We start from the raw sequence: 20,849 nt of genomic DNA on the forward strand, positions 1-20,849 counted from the left end.
TAAGCTTAGTTAGTATTTCAGGTTTCATCTCTCTTATATAACTCAGGCTACTACCTTAGGAGGCAGCTAGGTGGCACAGTGATAGAGTCAGGAAGACATCTTCCTAAGTTCAAATCTGGCCTCAGACACTTATTAGCTATGTGACCCTGGGCAAGTCACTGAAATCTGCATGCCTGTTTCCTCATCTGTAAAATGAGCTGGAGAAGAAAATGGCAAACCACTCTATCTTTGTCAAGAAAACCCAAATGAGGTTATGAAGAGTCAGACAAGACTAAAATGGCTCAACAACAATACAACTACCTAGAAATCCTCAAAAAATCTGCATTATATTTGATCTATCTATCCCAATATCTATTGTCTCATATCTCTCCTCACTCTTATGGCTAAACTTCTGGAGAAGGTCATCTACAATCAGTACCTCCACTCCCTTTCCTCTCATTCTCTTCTTAACTGTATAGTTTAGCTTCTGACCTCATCATTCAACTGAAACTTTTTTCTTCCAAGTTGCTAATGATCCCTTAATTGTCAAAATAATGCCCTTTTTTCAGCTGTCATCCTTCTTGACCTCTCTGCAGCTTTAGACACGACTATCACCTTCTTTTCATTGATAGTTCTATTAGTTTTCCTTCCTACCTAATTAGAATGCTCCTTCTCAAAAACCTTTACTCAAACTTCAATTAAGTCATGCTCACTTATAATGGGTATTCCCCAAGACTTTGGCCTGGGCCCTTTTCTCTTCTCCCTCTATACTACTTAATTTGGTGAGCTCACCTACTCCCGTACTGATGATTCTCAAATTACTTATCCATCCCTAAATTCTATGCTGACCTCCAGTATTAAATCTCCAATGCCCACTGGGTACCTTGAACTGGAGGTCCTATAGACATCTTCAACTCATCATGTCCAAAACTAAATTCATTATCTTTTTTTCCAAATGCTCTCTTCTTCCAAACTTCCCTATCACAGTCAGGTCAATCAGTCAATAAACATTTATTAAGTGACTACTAAGTGGCAGGTACTGTGCTAAACTCTGGGGACATAAAAAAAAAAAGGCAAAAGACAGTTCCCATCCTTAAAGAGCTCATTAATAAGGGAAAAAAATACAAATACAAACAAGCTATTTACAGAATAAATAGGGAATAATTAAGAAAGGGAACGCACTAGGATTAAGAGGAGTTAGGAAAGGCTTCCTATAGAAACCTGTTGAGGGTACCACCATCCTCCCCGTTACCCAGGTTCAAAACCTGGGTGTCACCCTCAACCTCACTCTCTCAACCCTATGTCTGGCAAGGCCTGTCTATTTTACCCTTGTAACATCTTTTTCATATGGTCCTTTATCTCCTCTGACACTGCCACCACCCTGGTGCAGGCCCTCATCATCTCACACCTGGATTATTCCAATAGCATGCTAGTTGTTCTTCCCTAGACAAGCTTTTCCTGACACTAGTCCATTCTTTACTCAACTGTCGAAATGATCTAAAGCACAGGTCTGGCAATGTCATCTTCTTATTTGATAAATACCATTGGCTTCCTATCATCTCTAGAATCAAATATAAAATCCTGTTTGGCATTCAAAACCCTTCATAACTTAGCTTCCCTCCCCACCCCTACATTTCTAATTTTCTTATATACTTTTATTCCTCCTCTACACATTCCCTGATCCAATGACATTGGTCTCCTTACTGTTCCTTGAACAAGATACTCTTATCTTCTAAATCTAAGGCATTTCCATTGGTTATCTCCCATGCCTGGAATGATCTGCTTCCTGGATTCTTTCAAGTCCCAGCTAAAGTTTCCTTTTCTACAGGAAGCCCTTTCCAATACCTCTTTATTATGGTGCCTTCCCTCTGCTGATTATTTCTGATTTATCTTGCATATAGCTTGTTTGTTCATAGTAGTTTATATGCTGTCTCCATTAGACTGCGAGCTCCTTGAAAATAGGAACTGTCTTTCCATTTACTGCACTTAATGCAGTGCCTGGCACATGAAACTTCTTTTTTAGTCTGTCACCACAGATGATCACGTTAGATCAGAGTGAGTAAAAACTATGCAAGTTTAATGACAATAGTTGTGACTTAATGCTTACAATAACCCTTAGTGCACGTCATCACCATTTCTTCCTTACAATATCTCTCACTGTCCCTCTACTACCTGAATCAATGCAGAAATGAACACACAAGAACTGCAGAATTCCAAGGACAATAGAAAGAAGCCAGTGACAACAGAACCCAAAACAACGACAGGAAAGATAGCAGTGTAGAATAAGAATAGTGTGGAATAATGAGAGAGGCTAGAGACAAAACAACACAAGTTGGAATAAGGGGCAATCGCGCTAAGTACAACAGCTTGGCATACACAATGTGGCATGTGGGTTACATCTAATTTACTTCATAGGTCTCCTCTAATCCTATTAGTAGTCCTATTACTTTTATTCTCACTACCTCATCACATACTCTCTAAACGGAAATTCCTTCTGATTTCCCTACTGCCATTATTGTCATCAATATCTTCCTGGTTTCAAAACCTAAAGACACCTTTTCTTTTCATCAGATCCTTATGTAGCTATGTGCATGTTACCTGCCTTTTCAATAAACCCCACTGGCTTCCTATCACCTTTAGGATCAAATAAAAAATCCTATTTTGCCTTCAAAGTCTATCATAACCTAGTAATTTTTTTTTAAGCAATCATGGTTAAGTAACTTGCTCAAGGTTACACGGCCAGTTATTTCTGGGTGTGGTGCTAAGTATCAGAGCCCGGATTCGATCCCAGGTCATCCTGACTCTGGGGCCGGTGCTCTTATTCACTCAGCCACCTGGATGCCCCTAAGCTATTGGGGTTAAGTAACTTGCTCAAGGTTACACGGCTAGGTGTCATAACCTAGTAATTTACAAACACACAGACACGCACATACACTTCTAGTTTTCTTACATCTCAAGGTTATTCACTTAAGATGTTATATCTTTTTAAATCAAAGTCATCATAGATGATCAGATCAAAATGACATCCTCCATATCCAAAACAGTTCCCAAGTCCTGCCAATTCTTCCTTCATTATAGGTCATTACCATTTCTTCCCTTCAAAGCTCATTAACACCATGCTTGTTCAAGCACTTATCACATTACACCCAGAAATTCCAGCTACCTATTAATTGGCTTCTCTATTCTAATCCACATTGAATACCACTATCATATTAATTTTGTTAAAACCCCACTCAGAGCATGCCACTCCCCTGATCAAAGCATTCAATTAACCTATGATTCTATATTGCCTATAAAATCTAAATCCTTACAGAGGCATCAAGGCCCTCAACAACCTGACCCCAATCTGTATTTTCCACCTTTATTTCCTACTACTTCTCAACACTGACCCTCTGCTACAGCCAAACTGATGTACCTGTTATCTCTTGCAGTTTCCTGTCTATATGCCTTTATTCACACTGACAACTACTTCCTGCAAGGTCTTCCTCTCCTTTCCAACTGCAAAAATTCTATGTCAAATTACCTATCTTTCATGAATCCTGGACATACTAGTCAAAAATTACCTCCTCTGCATTCCAACAACACTTACTATCTGAAGTACTCATTTAAAAGTATGAAAAAATAGTTATTAAGCCCTTATCTCATACTAGAAATTTAATACTATATCCCTTCTATTCCTACCTCAAATAGGTAGGAATAGATAGGTCTCTGATTGCTACTTAACTTTTTCATACATTTAGAATTTTCCTTTCTAACTACATGCTCTGCTACTTGCTACCTGTTTGACCTAACGCAAGTCATAAATTCTTTGATTCAGTTTCTTCATTTATAAAATGAGGAGGCTAGGTTATATCATTTCCAAGATCTTTTTTTGCTTTAAATCTTTGGTTTTGTGAAGTAGGTTGCAATTATCTCAAGGACAAGAAATGTACTTTAATTGTGTAGAACCTAAGCACATATGACCAAAGATTGAGGATTAAAGGCTCACAGACATGAATTAAAGTCCTAATTCTTAAGTTCTTTCTACCATTTGCCTATGTACTACAAAACATGGTGGAACACATCATCCTTTGATACTCACAATACATCAGTACCTTCTGCCCCTATGACACCTCCAAATAGATGGTAGAGACCTTTTCCCAGAACCTATATAAGGAGGGAGCCCAGCCTAGCCACCACCCAGCCATATACCTATGGACTTTTCCATCATATCCCCCACTTTCACATACCTTCCCTTCTCCCTTTTGTATGTTGTCTTACCCCTTTAGATTATAAACTCCTTGAGGGCAGGGGTTGTAATTTTTGTATTTGTAACCCTAACACTTAGCATAGCACCTGGTACATAGTAGGTAGTTAATTAATATTTATTGACTGAGTATGCAGAAGTTTAAAGCACATTTGTTGTTCTAAAGAATCTCAAAATCTAGGAGTAGTTAGGTGACACAGTGGATAAAGCACCTGCGCTGGAATCAGGAGGACCTGAGTTCAAATTTGGCCTCAGACACTTACTAGCCATGTGACCCTGGGAAAGTCACTTAACTCTGCCTCCCCTCCCCCCCAATCTTATAATCTAGTTCATAAAATCAAATATTTAGATATGAAAGTGACTATACAAATCATTTAATTCAATCCCCTCACTTACAGGTTGAAGAAACTGAAACCCAGAGAAGTTAAGTGATCTTCCTAAAGTCAGACCCATCAAAAGTAATATTCAATAAATATTTAAATTGTTATAATGGGTAAATACTCACATAAACAAATAAAGATAACATAGTATTCATTAATAATTATTTTTAAAAACTACAATGAACATGGAAAATAAACTTATTTTGAATGATTTACCTGTACAAAAGTGACACCTGCCATTAAAATCACTAGAGAGAGCCACTGGTACAAACCTAATTTTTTACTAAGCATGGACACAGAAAACAGTGCTGTTGTAAGAATTTTTAATTGATAAGTAACCTGGAAAAAAAAAAGAGAACACGTATTATTATTATTATAGTCACTTTTTAAAAGCACTATAAGAAATATTTTTTCTCAAGTACCTGATAAGTAGCTGCATCTAGGTTTGATAATGCTACATAGAGTAAATTATTCTGAAGAGTATATATTCCTGATGGAATAGCAAGCTTAAGTGTTTCCATAGGCTTGTTTAGAATTTCATCATGTAATACTCTATTCAATGCTCGAAGACTGCATTCTGAGGGGAAAAACACATAAAAAAAGAGCAACATAAGTAAATAACTTCACTCACAGCTAGTCACAAGCTCTCATGGTTTTAGTTTTCTGATTTTGCCCCAAGGCCATCTCCAACCAGGACCTGCCACCTATCTTCTGGGCCTGGCCCATCTTTAACAGGGTACTGCTGGGATAAGATCCCAACACCTATTTCCTGGCTTTTGTAGCCTACTAGATTTTCTCCAGTGCCACTCTGCCCTGGGACAAGAACCTCCTCCATCTACTATCCTCTAGGACTTCCTCTAAACCAGACTTGGAACCACAGATCCCAAATGGACTCCTAAATGGCCTTTCTAAATACAGAGGATGCATCACCACAGCACCAACTGCCTCAAGGCTGGATCTGGCAGAAGGACCCCTGGATAATCAAATCACATACTTCACTTAATGGATCTTTCTCTAACTACTGATATTCATTCCCCGATGGTTAGCCTACTCCAATCCCCTTACAACTTTTCTCAGTCTAGTGATTCTGAGCTGCCAACATACAAAATTTCTTTCTTCATCCCCAAGTGCTTATTTCCTTACTCACATGCATTTCAAACCTATCTCTCCCCCTTTCTTCCCTTAGTATTCCACTTTAGATATCCCCACTCCTCTTAGAATGCTTACTCCATAATTAACAAATTTACTTTCATCTTAAATTTTGTTCTCACTCGGGACCTAGTTCCCTCCTTGTGACACTGATTCCTTAGTCACTCTTTATATAGCCATTGGCTGTACCTTATTTTATACTCAACTCACTGACTGTAGTCCTCCCCACTGCTATGTGCAGACTTTCTGTCTATAATCCATTACCATAACTCAGCAGATGGTCACAGTGTACACATTTACCAACCAATCTTGATTTTAGTGGCCTCTTAAGATATTCTCCTTCCTTCCTCAATGAGTTCAGGGTCTGGCTAACAGCTTTCTCTCTATTCTAACTCCTGCCCAGATACCAAAGTGATCTCAACATACATATTTATGTTCTCTTAAATACTCTAACTTCCCAGCTTTTCAATCTACTCAATTGACATGACTTATTCCTCTATAAAGGAATAAGATTATCTATAAAGAGATCTGACCAAGGCAATCCCTTACTAAATAAATTTTATTATCTCCCCATTACCTCTAGAATCAAAACATTCTGTTTGGCATTTAAAACTCTTTGCAACTTGGCCCTTTCCTATAGTTTCAGGCTTCTTTCATTTTACTCCCTTTCATATTCCCTACAATATAGTCCCAGTTGCCTTTTTCCTTGAACCTGGAAAAATTCATCTCCTGATTTCCTGTCTTCAAATTGGCTGTCCCCCCTTCCTGGTGAACTCTCCCTCATCTCCATTCTTTTGCTTCCCTGGCTTCCTTCAACACTTCTTAATTTCTGCAGGGGGCCTTTCCCAGGCCCTCCACTTCCATATGCCTCCCATCTGAGATTATACTTTATTGCTACTTTGTATATATCTTGCATGTACCTATTTAATATGCGAAATGCACCCTCTTTGAAAGCAGAGACTGACTTTTGCTTTTCTGTTTACCTCCAGCTCTTAGCACCGTGCCTGACACACAGTAAATGCTTAATAAATTGTCTTCTAACTGATCTGTTAAGTTTCGCAATTTTATTCAATTCAATCTAATTTAATAAACATTTATTAAGTGCCTACTAAGTGTAAGGCAAGATAAAAAATGAAAGTTCTCTGTTTTCAAGAGGAAAGAAGAGATCCAAACAATATATTCTACAAATATTTGAAGAGGAAAAAAATTTCAGTTGATTATGGAGGGTAAGGGAGAAAATCATGGAATACACCGAGAAAGAGTAGCACGTAAATTAAGCTCTAAAGCAGCACTTCTTAAACTGTGGGTCTTGACCCCATGGCAATAGTAAAAGATTTCTGAATGTGCAACAATCAAAAATTAATTCAAAATCAGGAGTAATGAATCCAAGGTGTTTCTGGCAAGGCCAACTGTGAAATGAGTGGAAATTTAAGAAACCCCATAAAAGGAAGGAAATAACTGTGAAAGATAAAAGAAATGAATGCATTCCAGACATAGGGATGGTTTATGTGAATACACAGAAGTAGGAGATGATAGGTTGAGTTCAAAGAATAGCAAGCAATTCAGTTTGTGTAAAATGTATGAAGGGTAACAATGGGAAATAAAGTTGGAAAGATATGAATTAAGTATTTTATCCTGATTTGCATTTTATTATTTTGTATTTAATCTTCTAGGCAATAGGAAGACAATGAAGGGTTTTGACCAGGGGAGTGATATAAAACTATGTACTAGAAAAAAATTATTAATAAGCTGAAAAATAAATTAGAGAGGACAGGGATTTCCAGCAGAAAGATTAAGGCTAAGTGAGAGGGTAATAAAGGACCTGAATTAGGGTACTGGAGGTGAGAGGAAGAAGCCTAATTCCAGAGATCAATCAAGCATTTATTAAACACCTATTATATATATATATATGGTGCACCCTGTAAGAGGAAGAATCAACAGGACTCAAAACTGGATCAGATCTGGGAAGTAAGGGACAGGGAATAGCCACAAATGACTTTGAGCCTGGATGATTGGGACAATAGTAGTGGCATCAAAGTGTTGTGATTGAAACCTAGATGACCACTGTTGAGGTGGGGGCTCTGCCCACCCAAAAACTGTAGCAGTTTCATGATGTGTTATGTGTTGTGGTGGAACCTTGTCAAAGAATTCAGAGTCAGACCACCTTTAATCTAAGTATAGGCATTTATTGAGATTGATACCTCTTATGAAGTGAGCTAAGTTCCAAGAGGAACCAGCAACTTTAGAGAAAGTAAGATGGATTACATAACAGAAATTTATATAGAATAGAGGAATATGATTAATATTAAAAAGGCAGGAGGAGTTTGTTAAGGGATTAGGTAATGGAGGAGGGATCCATCTATGGTTTGGTGGTTAAACATTCTGGTCATTGTGCCCTCCAACTGGCTAGCTATTGTGGGCCTGTCTGGTTAAGACAGATAGTTAGGTATTATGGTCCTGTCTTGGGCTAGATGGATGATGTGATTGTGACTGAATATAAGAACACACCTGTTTCTATGGGAATAGGTCTGGGGGCAGTGACCAGGTAGAGGCAGTAGCGAGGTTCTCATCACATGGACACACTTACTGTTTCTGTGGGAACTAATTGCTCAGGGACACACCTGAGCAGTGAGGCATAAATGAAGTTAGGATATTGGGGGCGGGGGGGGGGGGTGAACTAAGATATAGAAGAGGGGCAGAGAGCTGCTTATGTGTGAAACCAAGAGTTGTATGAAACCAGACAAGAGTCAGGAGCAGCCCATGGAGGAGGAGTCAAGATAAAAGAAGACTTTACCTGGGTACTCTGTACTGACTAATGAGATTGTGACTTAGGTGTGGATGGTGCTTATACTTTCTGCTACCCCTTAAGGATGACTGGCTGAAGGATGATTGGAAGCCAACCTCAGTCAAGATAAATGAGGACTTTATTTGGATACTGTCTATTGATTGAGGAAATTGACTTACTGAATGATGAGCTTTGTTTAAGACTATGTGGCCACCTTAGTAATAAGTTGCTATGTTATATTGTTGTGAATATTGTGCTTTAGTTTCTTGAATGTTTTGCCTTAGTTTATTGCTGAACAGAGTTCACTAAGTTACTAGACCTTGGGCAAATCATTTAACCCCAATTGCCCTGCCTTTCCCCCTCCAAAAAGGAAAAAAAGAAGGGAAAAAGAGAGTTCACTATACTATGAGATTAGATTCTTAAAGTTATTCAAAGCAGCAGTCCTCAGGAGAGCTGCTCGTAATTGACTTTATAAATCTCTCTATATAGTCCCCTCTGTCAGATTAATCTTTCTAAAGTACAGCAGCTCTGATTATGTCACCATTATAATAAAAAAAATCTACAATGATTCCTTCTTGACTAATGATCAGAACTTAAATTCCTTAACTAGAATTCAAAGTTCTTTACAATTTAGCCCCAACCTACCTTTCTAGCTTTATCCATTATTCCTTCACTGCACTCTATTCTCCAAAAATTTAAAGTCCTCAACAATGGGGCTTTGGTTTAATTTTCTATGTCTATTTCATATTAGTCAGCTTGAGGCATTTTATATTCAAGCCGAGCTAGCCTATCAGCAGTTCCCTAAAATCCACATAACATTTCAATTTTCATGTCTCTAGTATAATGAAAGTCTTATTTTTCTTTTTTTTTGGCTTTTTTAGAGGGCAATTGGGGTTAAGTAACTTGCCCAAGGTTACACAGCTAGTTTTTTTTGTGTGTGTGTGTGGGTGTTACAAGTGTCTGAGGCTGGAACCGAACTCAGGTTCTCCTGATGCCGGGGCAGGTGATTTACTCATTGCGCCACCTAGCCACCCCTGAAAGTCTTCTTTTTGTCTTTGAATTGTCAGGGTCTAAAACAGTCCCTGCACCATTGAAAGCACTGAGTAAAAGCTTGCTGAAATGAATGAAATTGCTCAGGCTTTACTCCATGTAAGGAATGTTCTCCTTCATGTTCTGGTTCTTTCAAGATTCAGCTTAAGAGCTAACCTCCTATAGGCCTTTCCTCAACCTCCAATTGTTAGTAACCTGTTCCTCCTGAAATAATTCATGCAATTATTTTTCCTTGGATATCCTCCAGCAGAATAATTATAACTGACATTTATATAGCTCATTTAAGTTTTGTTAAGAACATTACAGACATTATCCTTAAGGGGAGGGCCTCTCTTATTTTTGTCTTTGCATCCCTAGCATTTAGCACAGCACCAGGCACTACAGTAGATGTTTAATAAATGTTTGCTAATTCTTAGGGGAAGTTTTATATCCCTGAATGCATATGTAAATAAAATAGAGAAAATGGAGGTCAATAAATTGGGCATGCAACTGAAAAAGCTAGAAAAAGAACAAATTGAAAATCCCCAATTAAATACTAAATTATAAATAATGAAAACCAAAGGAGAGATTAATAAAATTGAATTTAAGAAAACTATTGAATTAATAAATAAAACTAAGAGCTGGTATTATGAAAAAAAAAAACAATAAAATTGATAGACCTTTAGTCAAAATGATAAAAAAAAAAGAAAGAAGAAAACCAAATTATGAGTATAAAAAATGAAAAGGGTGAATCTACCTCCAATGAAGAAATTAAAACAATAATTAGGAATTATTTTACCAAACTACAGGCACATAAATTTGATAATCTTAGTGAAATGAATATTTACAAAAATATGTTTTCCAGACTAACTGAAGAGTAAGTAAACTACTTAAATAACTCCATCTCAGAAAAAGAAATCAAACAAGCCATTAATGAACTCTCTAGGAAAAAGTCTCCAGAGCCAGATGGCTTTACTAGTGAATTCTAAACCAAACATTTAACAATTGACTCCAATACTTTGCAAACTATTTGGGAAAATTGGAGAAGAAGGAGTTCTACTAAATTCTTTTTATGACACAAATATGGTACTGATACCTAAACTGGGAAGAGACAAAACAGAAAATTACAGACCAATTTCCCTTATGAATATAGATGCAAAAATTCTAAACAAAATATTAGCAAAAAGACTACAGCAACTCTTCACCAGAATAATACACTTTGATCAGGTAGGATTTATTCCAGAAATGCAAGGGTGGTTCAATATCAGGAAAACTATCAGTATAACTGATCACATCAACAACAAAACTAGTAGAAACCATATGATTATCTCAATAGATGCAGAAAAGGCTTTTGACAAAATACAACACCCATTCCTATTAAAAACACTGGAAAGTATAGGAATAAATGGAGTCTTCCTTAAAATAATAAGTATAATCTATCTAAAATCATCAGCAAGTATTATACGTAATAGGGATAAGCTAGAAGCATTTCCAATAAGATCAGGGGTGAAACAAGGATGTCCACTATCACCCCTCTTAATCAATTTGGTACTAGAAATGTTTGCAGTAGCAATAAGAGAAGAAAAAGAAATTAAAGGAATCAGGTAAGGCAAAGAAGAGACTAAGCTATCACTCTTTGCAGATGACATGAGGATATACTTAGAGAATCCTAGAGAATCAAGTAAAAAACTACTTGAGATAATAAACAAATTTGGCAAAGTTGCAGGATATAAAATAAACCCACACAAGTTCTTGGCATTCCTATATATCTCTAACGAAATCCAAAAGCAAGAGATAGAGAAATCCCATGTAAAGTTACTTTAAAATATTTGGGAATCTACCTGCCAAAACAAACCCAGGACTTATATGAACACAATTACAAAACACTTTTCACACAAAGTCAGATCTAACTAACTGGAAAAACATCAATTGCTCATGGCTGGGTCAAGCTAATATAATAAAAATGATAATTTTACCTAAATTTAATTACATAAATTTTTTTTTTGCTTTCTGGAGGGCAATTGGGGTTAAGTGACTTGCCCAAGGTGACACGGCTAGGTTTTTGTGCGTGTGTATTAAGTGTCTGAGGTAGGATCCAAACCCAGGTCCTCCTGACTCCAGGGCCAGCACTCTGTTCACTGTGCCACCTAGCCGCCCATTAATTGCATATTTAGTTCCATACCAATCAATCTACCAAAAAATTACTTTGTAGAGCTAGAAAAATAGTAGCAAAATTCATTTGGAAGAACAAAAGGTCCAGAATATCAAGGAAATTAATGAAAAGAAATGCTAGGGAAGGTGGCCTAGCCATACCAGATTTTAATCTGTATTACAAAGCAGCAGTCATGGAAACTACTTGGTATTGGCTGAGGAATAGAGTAATGGACAATGGAATAGATTGGGCACATGAGACTCAGCAGTCAATGACTATAGTAATCTACTGTTAAAACCCAAAGACCCCAGTTTTTGGAATAAGAACACCCTATCTGACAGAAACTGCTGGGAAAACTGGAACACAGTATGGCAGAAATTGGGCATAGATCAATATCTAACACCATACACCAAAATAAAATCGAAATGGGTGCATGATACTGTAAGCAATCTGGGAGAGTAAGGGATAGTTTACCTATCAGATTTATGGAGAGGGAAAGACTTTATGACAAAACAAGAGTTAGAGTATTATAAAATACAAAATGGATAATTTTGATTACATTAAATTGCAAAGCTTCTGTACAAATAAAGCCAATGTCACCAAGATTAAGAGGGAAGTGGAAAATTGAGAAGGAATTTTTACAACCAATGTCTCTGATAAAGGCCTCATTTCCAAAATATACAAAAAATTGAGTCAAATCTATACAAATAGAAGCCACTGCCCAATTGATAAAATAATAATTAAAAATAATTAAATAATTCAAAAGATATGAACAGGCAGATCTCAGAAGATGAAATTAAAGATATCTATAACCATATGAAAAAATGTTCTAAATCACTAGTGATTAGAGAAATTCAAATCAAAACAACTCTTAGATACTACATCTCACTGCCAGATTGACTAAAATGACAAAACAGGAAAATGATAAATGCTGGAGAGGATGTGGAAAAACTGGAACACTAATGCATTGTTGGTGGAGTTGTGAACTGATCCAGCCATTGTGGAGAGAAATCTGGAACTATGTCCAAAGGGCTATAAATAAGTACATACCTTTTGAATCCAGCAATATCTCTCCTAGGGTTAAATCCCAAAGAGATCAGAGAAGTCAGTGGGGGACCCGTATGGTACAAAAATATTTATAGCAGCTCTTTTTGTGGTGGCAAAGAACTGGAAATCAAAAGGATAACCATCAACTGGGGAATGGCTGAACAAGTTGTGGTATATGAATGTAATGGAATATTCCTTTGCTAGGAGAAATGAGGAACAGACAGACTTCATAATAACCTGGAGAGACTTATATAAATTGATGCTGAGCGAGAAAAGCAGAACCAGAAGAAATCTCTACACAATCACAGACACAATGCACATGTGACGACTAACTTCAATAGACTGGGCTCCTCTCAGCAATGTAAGGTGTAAGACAACTCCAAAAGACTCATGATCGAAAGAGATGCCCACATTCAGAGAAAGAGATGTGGAGTCTGAATGCAGATTGAAATAAACTACTTGCTCTCTTTCTTTTTCTTCTTTTGTTTTGTTTCCTCTTTCCCTGATCATTCCATCAGTTATAATCATTTTGATCATTTGAACTGATCATTCCATCAGTTATAATCCTTCTTTACAACCTTACTAATGATTAATGTGAAGATATTTGTAGATACTATATTTGAGTGCATGCCGCCATGATGGGGAGGGGGAAGGAGAGTGAAGGGGAAAAAATTTGAAACTCTAGGCACCGTGGAACTGAATGTTGTAAAATAAGAGTAAATAAACAAAAAATTAAATAACTTTGCTGAATTCAATTCCAAGTCTTATTATCACCACTATTTAAATCTATCCCACATTTTCCCACCTTTATGACTTTGCTCATGCTGATATTCTCTGCTTTAGACTGTCAATCCCTAGCTATACCAAATGAAATGTGACCCATCTTTCAAGGTCTTGGCTTAAATACCACTTCCTCACGAAGTCTACCTTAGTGCCCTAACAAGATACAATCTCTCAAGGTGGCCTAGCTATAACAAGATCTTAAAATGTACTATAAAGTAACAATCATCAAAACTACTTGATACTAAGAGACAGAGTGGTGGATCAGTGGAATAGGTTAGGTATGCAAGACACAACAGTCAATGACTATAGTAATCTACTATGTGATAAATCCAAAGACTGTAACTTCTAGGATAAAAACGCACTGCTGGGAAAACTGTTAAAATAATATGGCAGGAGAAATGAAGACATTTGGGTGGAGTCAAGGTGGTGGAGTAGAAACAGGACCACCACATGGCATGGCTCCAGCTCCCACCACATCCAATTAATGTAAAAGAGGCCTCTAAACAAACTTTGGAGCTACAGAACCCACAAAATGACACAGAGAAGCTAACCTCCTGCTGAGGACAGTCCAGCAGGAATAGGCCAGCTCAGCCCAGCCCCCAGTAGTTGGGAGTGCATGGCTTTTGCCCCTGGGGCAAGAAGCCACTGAGAGCTGCAGTGTAGCCGCTGCCAAGTGGCAGCTTCAGTTCCTGGCCTGCAGAGTGTAGGGGGACCAAGCAACCAGTCTAAGGGGTAATCTCTCTTGCTTTAACCTGCTTGGATCTGGATTGCGGTCTAGGGTGGAAGTCCTGGGGTGTGAGATCTGCTTGCCAGAGCGTGTGGAGGCTTCAAAGTGGGCACCCAACTGATACCTCCAGCAGCTGAGAAAACCCAGTGTTTGTAACGAAGCTCCCCTGTCTGGTGGCAGAGTCCTACTGCAGCAAAAAGCCCAAAAGTCAAGTAACTGAGTGGCAACATGACCAGGAAAAGGAAGCAAACCAAGCAAAGCAATCCAACATTAGACTCCTATTTTGGGGACAAAAAGGATCAAAGCATGGAACAGGAGGAAGACAGTGAAGTCAGAACTCCTGCACCAAAAGCTTCCAAGAAAAATATGAGCTGGTTACAGGCCATAGAGGACCTTAAGAAGCAGATAAGAGAAGTGGAGGAAAAATTGGGAAGAGAAATGAGAATGATGCAAGAAAAATTACAAAATGTGAGTCAATAGCCTGACAGAGGAAAATAACACCTTAAAAAATAGACTAATTCAAATGACAAAAGAGGCTCAAAAAGGCAATGAGGAGAAGAATGCCCTAAAAAGCTGAATTTGCCAGATGGAAAAAGAATCTCAAAAGCTCAATGAGGAGAATCATTCCTTCAGAATTAGACTGGAGAAAATGGAAGCTAATGACTTTATGAGAAATCAAGATCCAAACAAAAGAAAGAATAGAAGGCAATGTGAAATATCTCATGGGAAAAACCACTGACCTGGAAAATAGATACAGGAGAGATATTTTAAAAATTATTGGACTCATGATCAAAAAAAGCACCTAGAAATCATCCTCCAAGAAATTCTCAAGGAAAACTGCCCTGATGTTTTAGAACCAGAGGGCAAAATAGAGGTTGAAAGAATCCACCGATCATCCCTTGAAAAAGATCTCCAAAAGAAAACTATTAGGAATATTATAGCCAGGTTCCAGAATTCCCAGATCAAGGAGAGAATATTACAAGCAGTCAGGAAGAAAATTTTAATATTATGGAAACACAATCAGGATAACTCAGGATCTGGCAGTTTCTACACTGAGGGATCGAAGGGCCTGGAATATGATATTCCTGAGGGCAAAGGAACTGTGACTAAAACCAAGAATCACCTACCCAGCAAAACTGAGTATCATGTTTCAGGGAAAAATATGGTCATTCAGTGGAATAGAGGACTTTCAAGCATTCTTGATGAAAAAACCAGAGTTGAATAGAAAATCTGACATTCAGATACAAGAAGCAAGAGAAGCATGAGACGGTAAACAGGGAAAAGAAATCATAAGGAACTTATCAAAGTTGAACTATTAACATTCCTACATGGAAAAAAGATAATTGTAATTGATGAAACTTTTCTCAGTATGAAAATAGTTGAAGGGAATAGAACTATATATGTGTGTGTGTGTGTGTCTATATCAGAGAGTATACAGGTATATGAATACATATATGAATGTGTGTATATACGTTTATAGGTATACACAGATAGAGGGCACAGGACCAATTTAATAGGAAGGGATGATACTTAAAAAGTGAAATTAAGAGGTGAGTGAGGAATATAATGAGAGGAGATGGGGAGAGACAGAATGGGGTAAACTATCTCATACAGAAGCAAGGGAAAATGGTTACAATGGAGGGGAAGAACAGGAAGGCAAAAGGGAATGGGTCAACCTTATTCTCACTGAATTTGGCTCAGAGAGGGAACGACATACACACTAAATAGGGTATCTCACCCTACAGGACAGTAGGGGGAAAGGGGATGAGAGGGGGGATGATGGAAGGGAGGACAGGCTTGGGGGGAGGGAAGTTGGTAGCACCCACTTTTGAAAAGGGACAGGATCAAAGTAGAGAACAGAACAAGTGGAAGGTGGAATAAGAGGAAGGGAAATATAGTCAGTCTTTTACAATATATCTACTATGGTAATGTTTTGCATTAGCTACACATGTACAACCTATACTGAATTGCTTATCTTCCCAGTAAGGGTGGCTTACAAGGGAGGAAGAGAATGAATCTGGAACTCAAAGTTTTAAAATCAAATGTTTAAAATATATATATATATATATATATATTTTACATGTAATTGGGAAATAAGATATACAGGCACTGGGGCATAGAGATCCACCATGCCCTACTGGAAAAGTCTAAGGGGGGTATGGGAGAAGATATGGGAGAGAGCAGATTGGAGGAGGGGATATCCTGAGGGATGGCTATTTTGGTGGGGTGGGTAGGGGAAAAATGGGGAGAAAATTTGTAATTCAAAATCTGGTGGAAATGAATGATGTAAATCAGCAGTAAATAAAGCATTTGAAAAATGAAAAAAAAAAAATAATATGGCAGAATCTAGGCACAGACCAACATCTTATACCCTATATACCAAGATAAAGTCAAAATGGATAAATGATTTAGATATAAAGACTGACACTATAAGCAAACTAGGAGAATAAGGAATAGTTTACCTGTCAGATCTATGGAGAAGTGAAGAATTTATGACCAAACAAAGAACAGAGAAAATTATGAAATGCAAAATGGATAATTTTGATTAAAGTGAAAAGTGTTTGCACAAAGCTAATACAACCAAGATTAGAAGAAAAGAGAAAGCTAGAAAACAATTTTTACAGTCAGTGTCTCTGATAAAAGCCTCATTTATAAAATATATAGAGAACTGAGTTGATTTGAAAAGAATATGTCATTCAACAACTGATAAATGGTCAAAGAATATGAATAGGCACTTTTCACAGGAAGAAATTAAAGCTATCTATAGTCATATGAAAAAATACTCTAAATCATTATTGATTAGAGAAATGCAAATCTGTACACCTCTGAGGTACCACATCACACCTATCAGACTGGCTAATGTGGCAAAACAGGAGAATGATAAATGTTGGAGAGGATGTAGGAATGTTGGAACGCTAATTCATTGTTGGTGGAGCTGTGAGTTGATCCTACCATTCTGGAGAACAATTTAGAACTATACCCAAAGGGCTTTAAAAATGTGTATACCCTTTGACCCAGTCATATCACTTCTAGGGTTGTATCCCAAAGAGATCATAAAAATGGGAAAATGACTCACATGTACAAAAGTATTTATAGCAACTCTCTCTGTGGTGTCCAAGAAATGGAAATCAAGGGGATGCCCCTCAATTGGGGAATGGCTAAACAAACTGTGGTATATAAATGTAATGGCATACTATTGTGCTATAAGAAATGATGAACTGACGGACTTCAGGAAAACCTGGAAAGACTTATATGAACTGATGCTGAGTGAGGAGATAAGCAGAAGAACACTGTACACAATAACAGACACAGTGTTCGGGGACTGATTTTGATAGACTTAGCCCTTCTCAGTGAAAATGACAGCCACGTCCAGAAAAAGAACAATGGAATCAGAATACAGAGCGAAGCAGATTATTTTCTTTTTTTCTTTCTCATGATTTTTCCCATTTGTTATAATTCTTCTATTCAGTATGACTAATGTGAAAATGTGTTTGATAGGAATGTATATGTAGAGCCCATATCAGATTGCAAGTTGTCTTGGGGAGGGAGTGTAAGAATTTAAAATTTATAGAAATGAATACAGAAAACTAAAAATAAATAATTTAATAAAATGGGAGGGAAAAAAAAAGAAAAAAGCTAATGTTGAAAATTTACTTTACATGTAATTGGAAAAAAATAAAATTTTATGTATGGAAAAAAAGCATACCCTTTGACCCAACAATACCATTTCTAGGGCTGTATCCCAAAGAGATCATAAAAACAAAAAAGGACCCACATGTACAAAAAATATTTATAGCAGCTCTTTTTGTGGTGGCAAAGAATTGAAAATTGAGGTGATATCCATCAATTGGGGAATGACTGAACAAGTTGTGGTATATAAATATAATGGAATACTATTATGCTATACGAAAGAAGAAGCAGACAGACTTCAGAAAAACCTGCAAAGACTTATATGCAATGACATGGTACACAATAATAATAGCCACATTGTGCAATGACTGACTTCCATAGACTTTGCTCTTCTCAGTAATGCAAGGAGCTAAGACAATTCCAAAAGACTCATGATGGACAATACTATCCCCATCCAGAGAAAGAACTTTGGAGTCTGACTGCAGATGTAAGTATAGCATTTGCTCTCCTTTTCTTTTGTTGTTTCGTTTCTTGTTTCTCATGGTTCCTTCCATTAGTTCAAATTCTTCTTTATGTCATGATTAATTAATGTTTCATATGAATGTATGTAAGTAGAGCTTATATCAGATTGCATGTCGTCTTGAGGTGGGGAGAAGGCAAGGGAGGGAGGTAGAAAAAAATCTGAAACTCAAAAGTTTTATGGAACTGAATGCTGAAAAATAAAAATAAATTAATTTAAAAATTTTTTTAAAAAGACAATATATTATGTTTCATCTTTGAAAAAAACCTCCCTATTTTCATTTTATTTTGATATATTTGCAGTTACATCTTTTGGTAAAACTACAACACTGATTTGTTTAGTGGGTTTTGGTTTTAGGGGCTTTAGGAGCTACATTTTGAAGGTTGAAGAGGCTCTAGATAGGAGTCCCCAGCGGCGACTAGGTGGCACAGTGAACAGAGCACTGGCCCTGGAGTCAGGAGGCCCTGAGTTCAAATCCAGTCTCAGACATTTGATCACACTTTCTAGCCGTGTGATCTTGGGCAAGTCACTTAACCCCAATTGCCCTGCCTTCCCCCCTCCAAAAAGCAATAAATAAATAAATAAGATAGGAGCCCCTAAAAGAAAAGTAAAGCAGAAAAGAATCCCTTGTAAAACCAAAAAGGGCACAGAAGGTAAGCAAGGAAATTATGATCTGCCTGGTGGGAAAAAAAAGGGGAGGGGAGATTACTAAAAAGATTATCTTGATTCTTTCTCCTAACTTCTTTGTGCCAAAATTGAATGGAAAAAAAAAACACCTATCACACCCCAGACTCTTACCCCAAATAAGATAGCTAGGCAAATCTGAGGGTCTTCTCACCTGGCCCTGACCTGGACACCTGGATAGGACAGGCAAGAGGCCCCTAAAACACAAGAGCGTGGAGTCAAAGAAATCTGTACTCTGGTCACCCCCAACTCTCCCATATCCCAAACAAACTGTAGGAAAAGGAGAAAAGGTACATGGGAAAAGGGAAACCTAAATATGCCTCCTGCCTGTTGCTTTCCCATCTTCCTTATAAGTGCTCTCCAAGCAGGTAACAAGGAACTTCTAATTTAATCTAGATTAAATCTATAATAGAAATCTGTAAACAGCACCTTTCCCAAAATCCCTAGATACCTCAAAAGCCCCTGAGCCACAGTTCTATTTGTTTACACTCATTATAGTAGTACAAAAAGCATTCATTGAACAATTCAAACATTAAACACAACAATATGTGCAAAAGGTGGCATGGAGCAGTTGATGGCATACTAAACTCATGGGCAGAAATAACTCTTTTCAAGGCTTGCCTGCCTCTCAAGGCCTACTGGCCTTGTGATCACATACTCTCTATTAGCAGCCAGAGGACCACTGCAGAAGATTACTTAAGAGGACCTGTGGAACCTTGTCACCAAGGGTACAGGTACAACGTAGTGAAGCACATTTATTTATTTTATGTAGCCAGGGCTCATTCCTCTTTAAAGCAGCAAGGAGGAGGTCTTTGGCATTAGACAGGATTGGCCCAAAGGACTAGGATTTGAACTAGTCAACTGGCATGACTTCCTGAAGTATAAAAACTCAGTCTTGAGCAGTTAGGGCTTCTCAAACATGGTATAATACCCACTGCAATGGCAGTTATCACATATCTCGGATCATGCATTGCCACAATGACAGATGCAGAGGCAAAAGGGAGCCCCCTCATTTGCCTGAATCAATGCTATATCCTTATTAATCACTTTTATGATTCAGAAAACTTCTATTTATTAAATACTTTATGTTTAACAAGTATCCTATTGAATTTCAATCCTGCTCTAATCCAGGACCTAAATCAGGCCTGGCACATAATAACAACATTCCCAGGCATTCTCCTTTTGTGTAACAATGATAACTGACACAACTAAAATTTTTCCTATCACTTTAAATTGTTTTCTTACAACTTTGTGAGCACTTAGTAAGCCATAAAGAATCGTGTAAATTTTATTTATGAGGAAATGGAATTGTTCAGAGGTTAAGTGACTTACCCAAGGACACACTTAATGACAAATGTAGAAAGTCAAGATCCCAAGAGATCTAGATATCTTGACTCCAAAACTGTGATCTACCCACTATAGATAAATATATATATATATATATAGTCTACACTGCCTAGACTTACTTCTACTGTAAGCCTTTCCATGGTTTTTTAATGACTTCTGAGTAGACTTAAAACTCCTTGGCTTACACCAATGTCTTCCCCAATCTTGTACCAAGCCTGATCTTTCCAGTCTTATCTCAAACTATTTTCATTGGTGTATATGATACTCCAGCCAAACTGGACTACTCCCCATGTAGTTCCTTATTTCATAGAATCACAAATTTAAAGTTAGAAAGGGCCTTGAGTCTAAAGATCATTGAGTCTAACATCCTCATTTTTTCAGTTAAGGAAAC

General features: G+C 37.5%; 1 protein-coding gene across 1 annotated transcript in view; it reads right to left on the minus strand.

The window, feature by feature from the left end:
- Nucleotides 1–20,849, minus strand: part of SLC35A3 (solute carrier family 35 member A3) — a 70,036-nt gene that overhangs the window by 31,671 nt on the left and 17,516 nt on the right. The window contains exons 3-4 of the mRNA XM_069090539.1: nt 5,028–5,182; nt 4,822–4,944 (exon numbers count right to left, since the gene is read on the minus strand). Coding sequence (XP_068946640.1) covers nt 4,822–4,944; nt 5,028–5,182 — 278 coding nt within the window. The remainder of the gene's footprint in view (nt 1–4,821; nt 4,945–5,027; nt 5,183–20,849) is intronic.

The sequence above is a fragment of the Petaurus breviceps genome, unplaced genomic scaffold (assembly GCF_028583685.1).
Source record: "Petaurus breviceps papuanus isolate PSGF00001 unplaced genomic scaffold, PetGlider_PUasm1.0 186, whole genome shotgun sequence".
NCBI classification, from domain to species: Eukaryota; Metazoa; Chordata; class Mammalia; order Diprotodontia; family Petauridae; genus Petaurus; species Petaurus breviceps.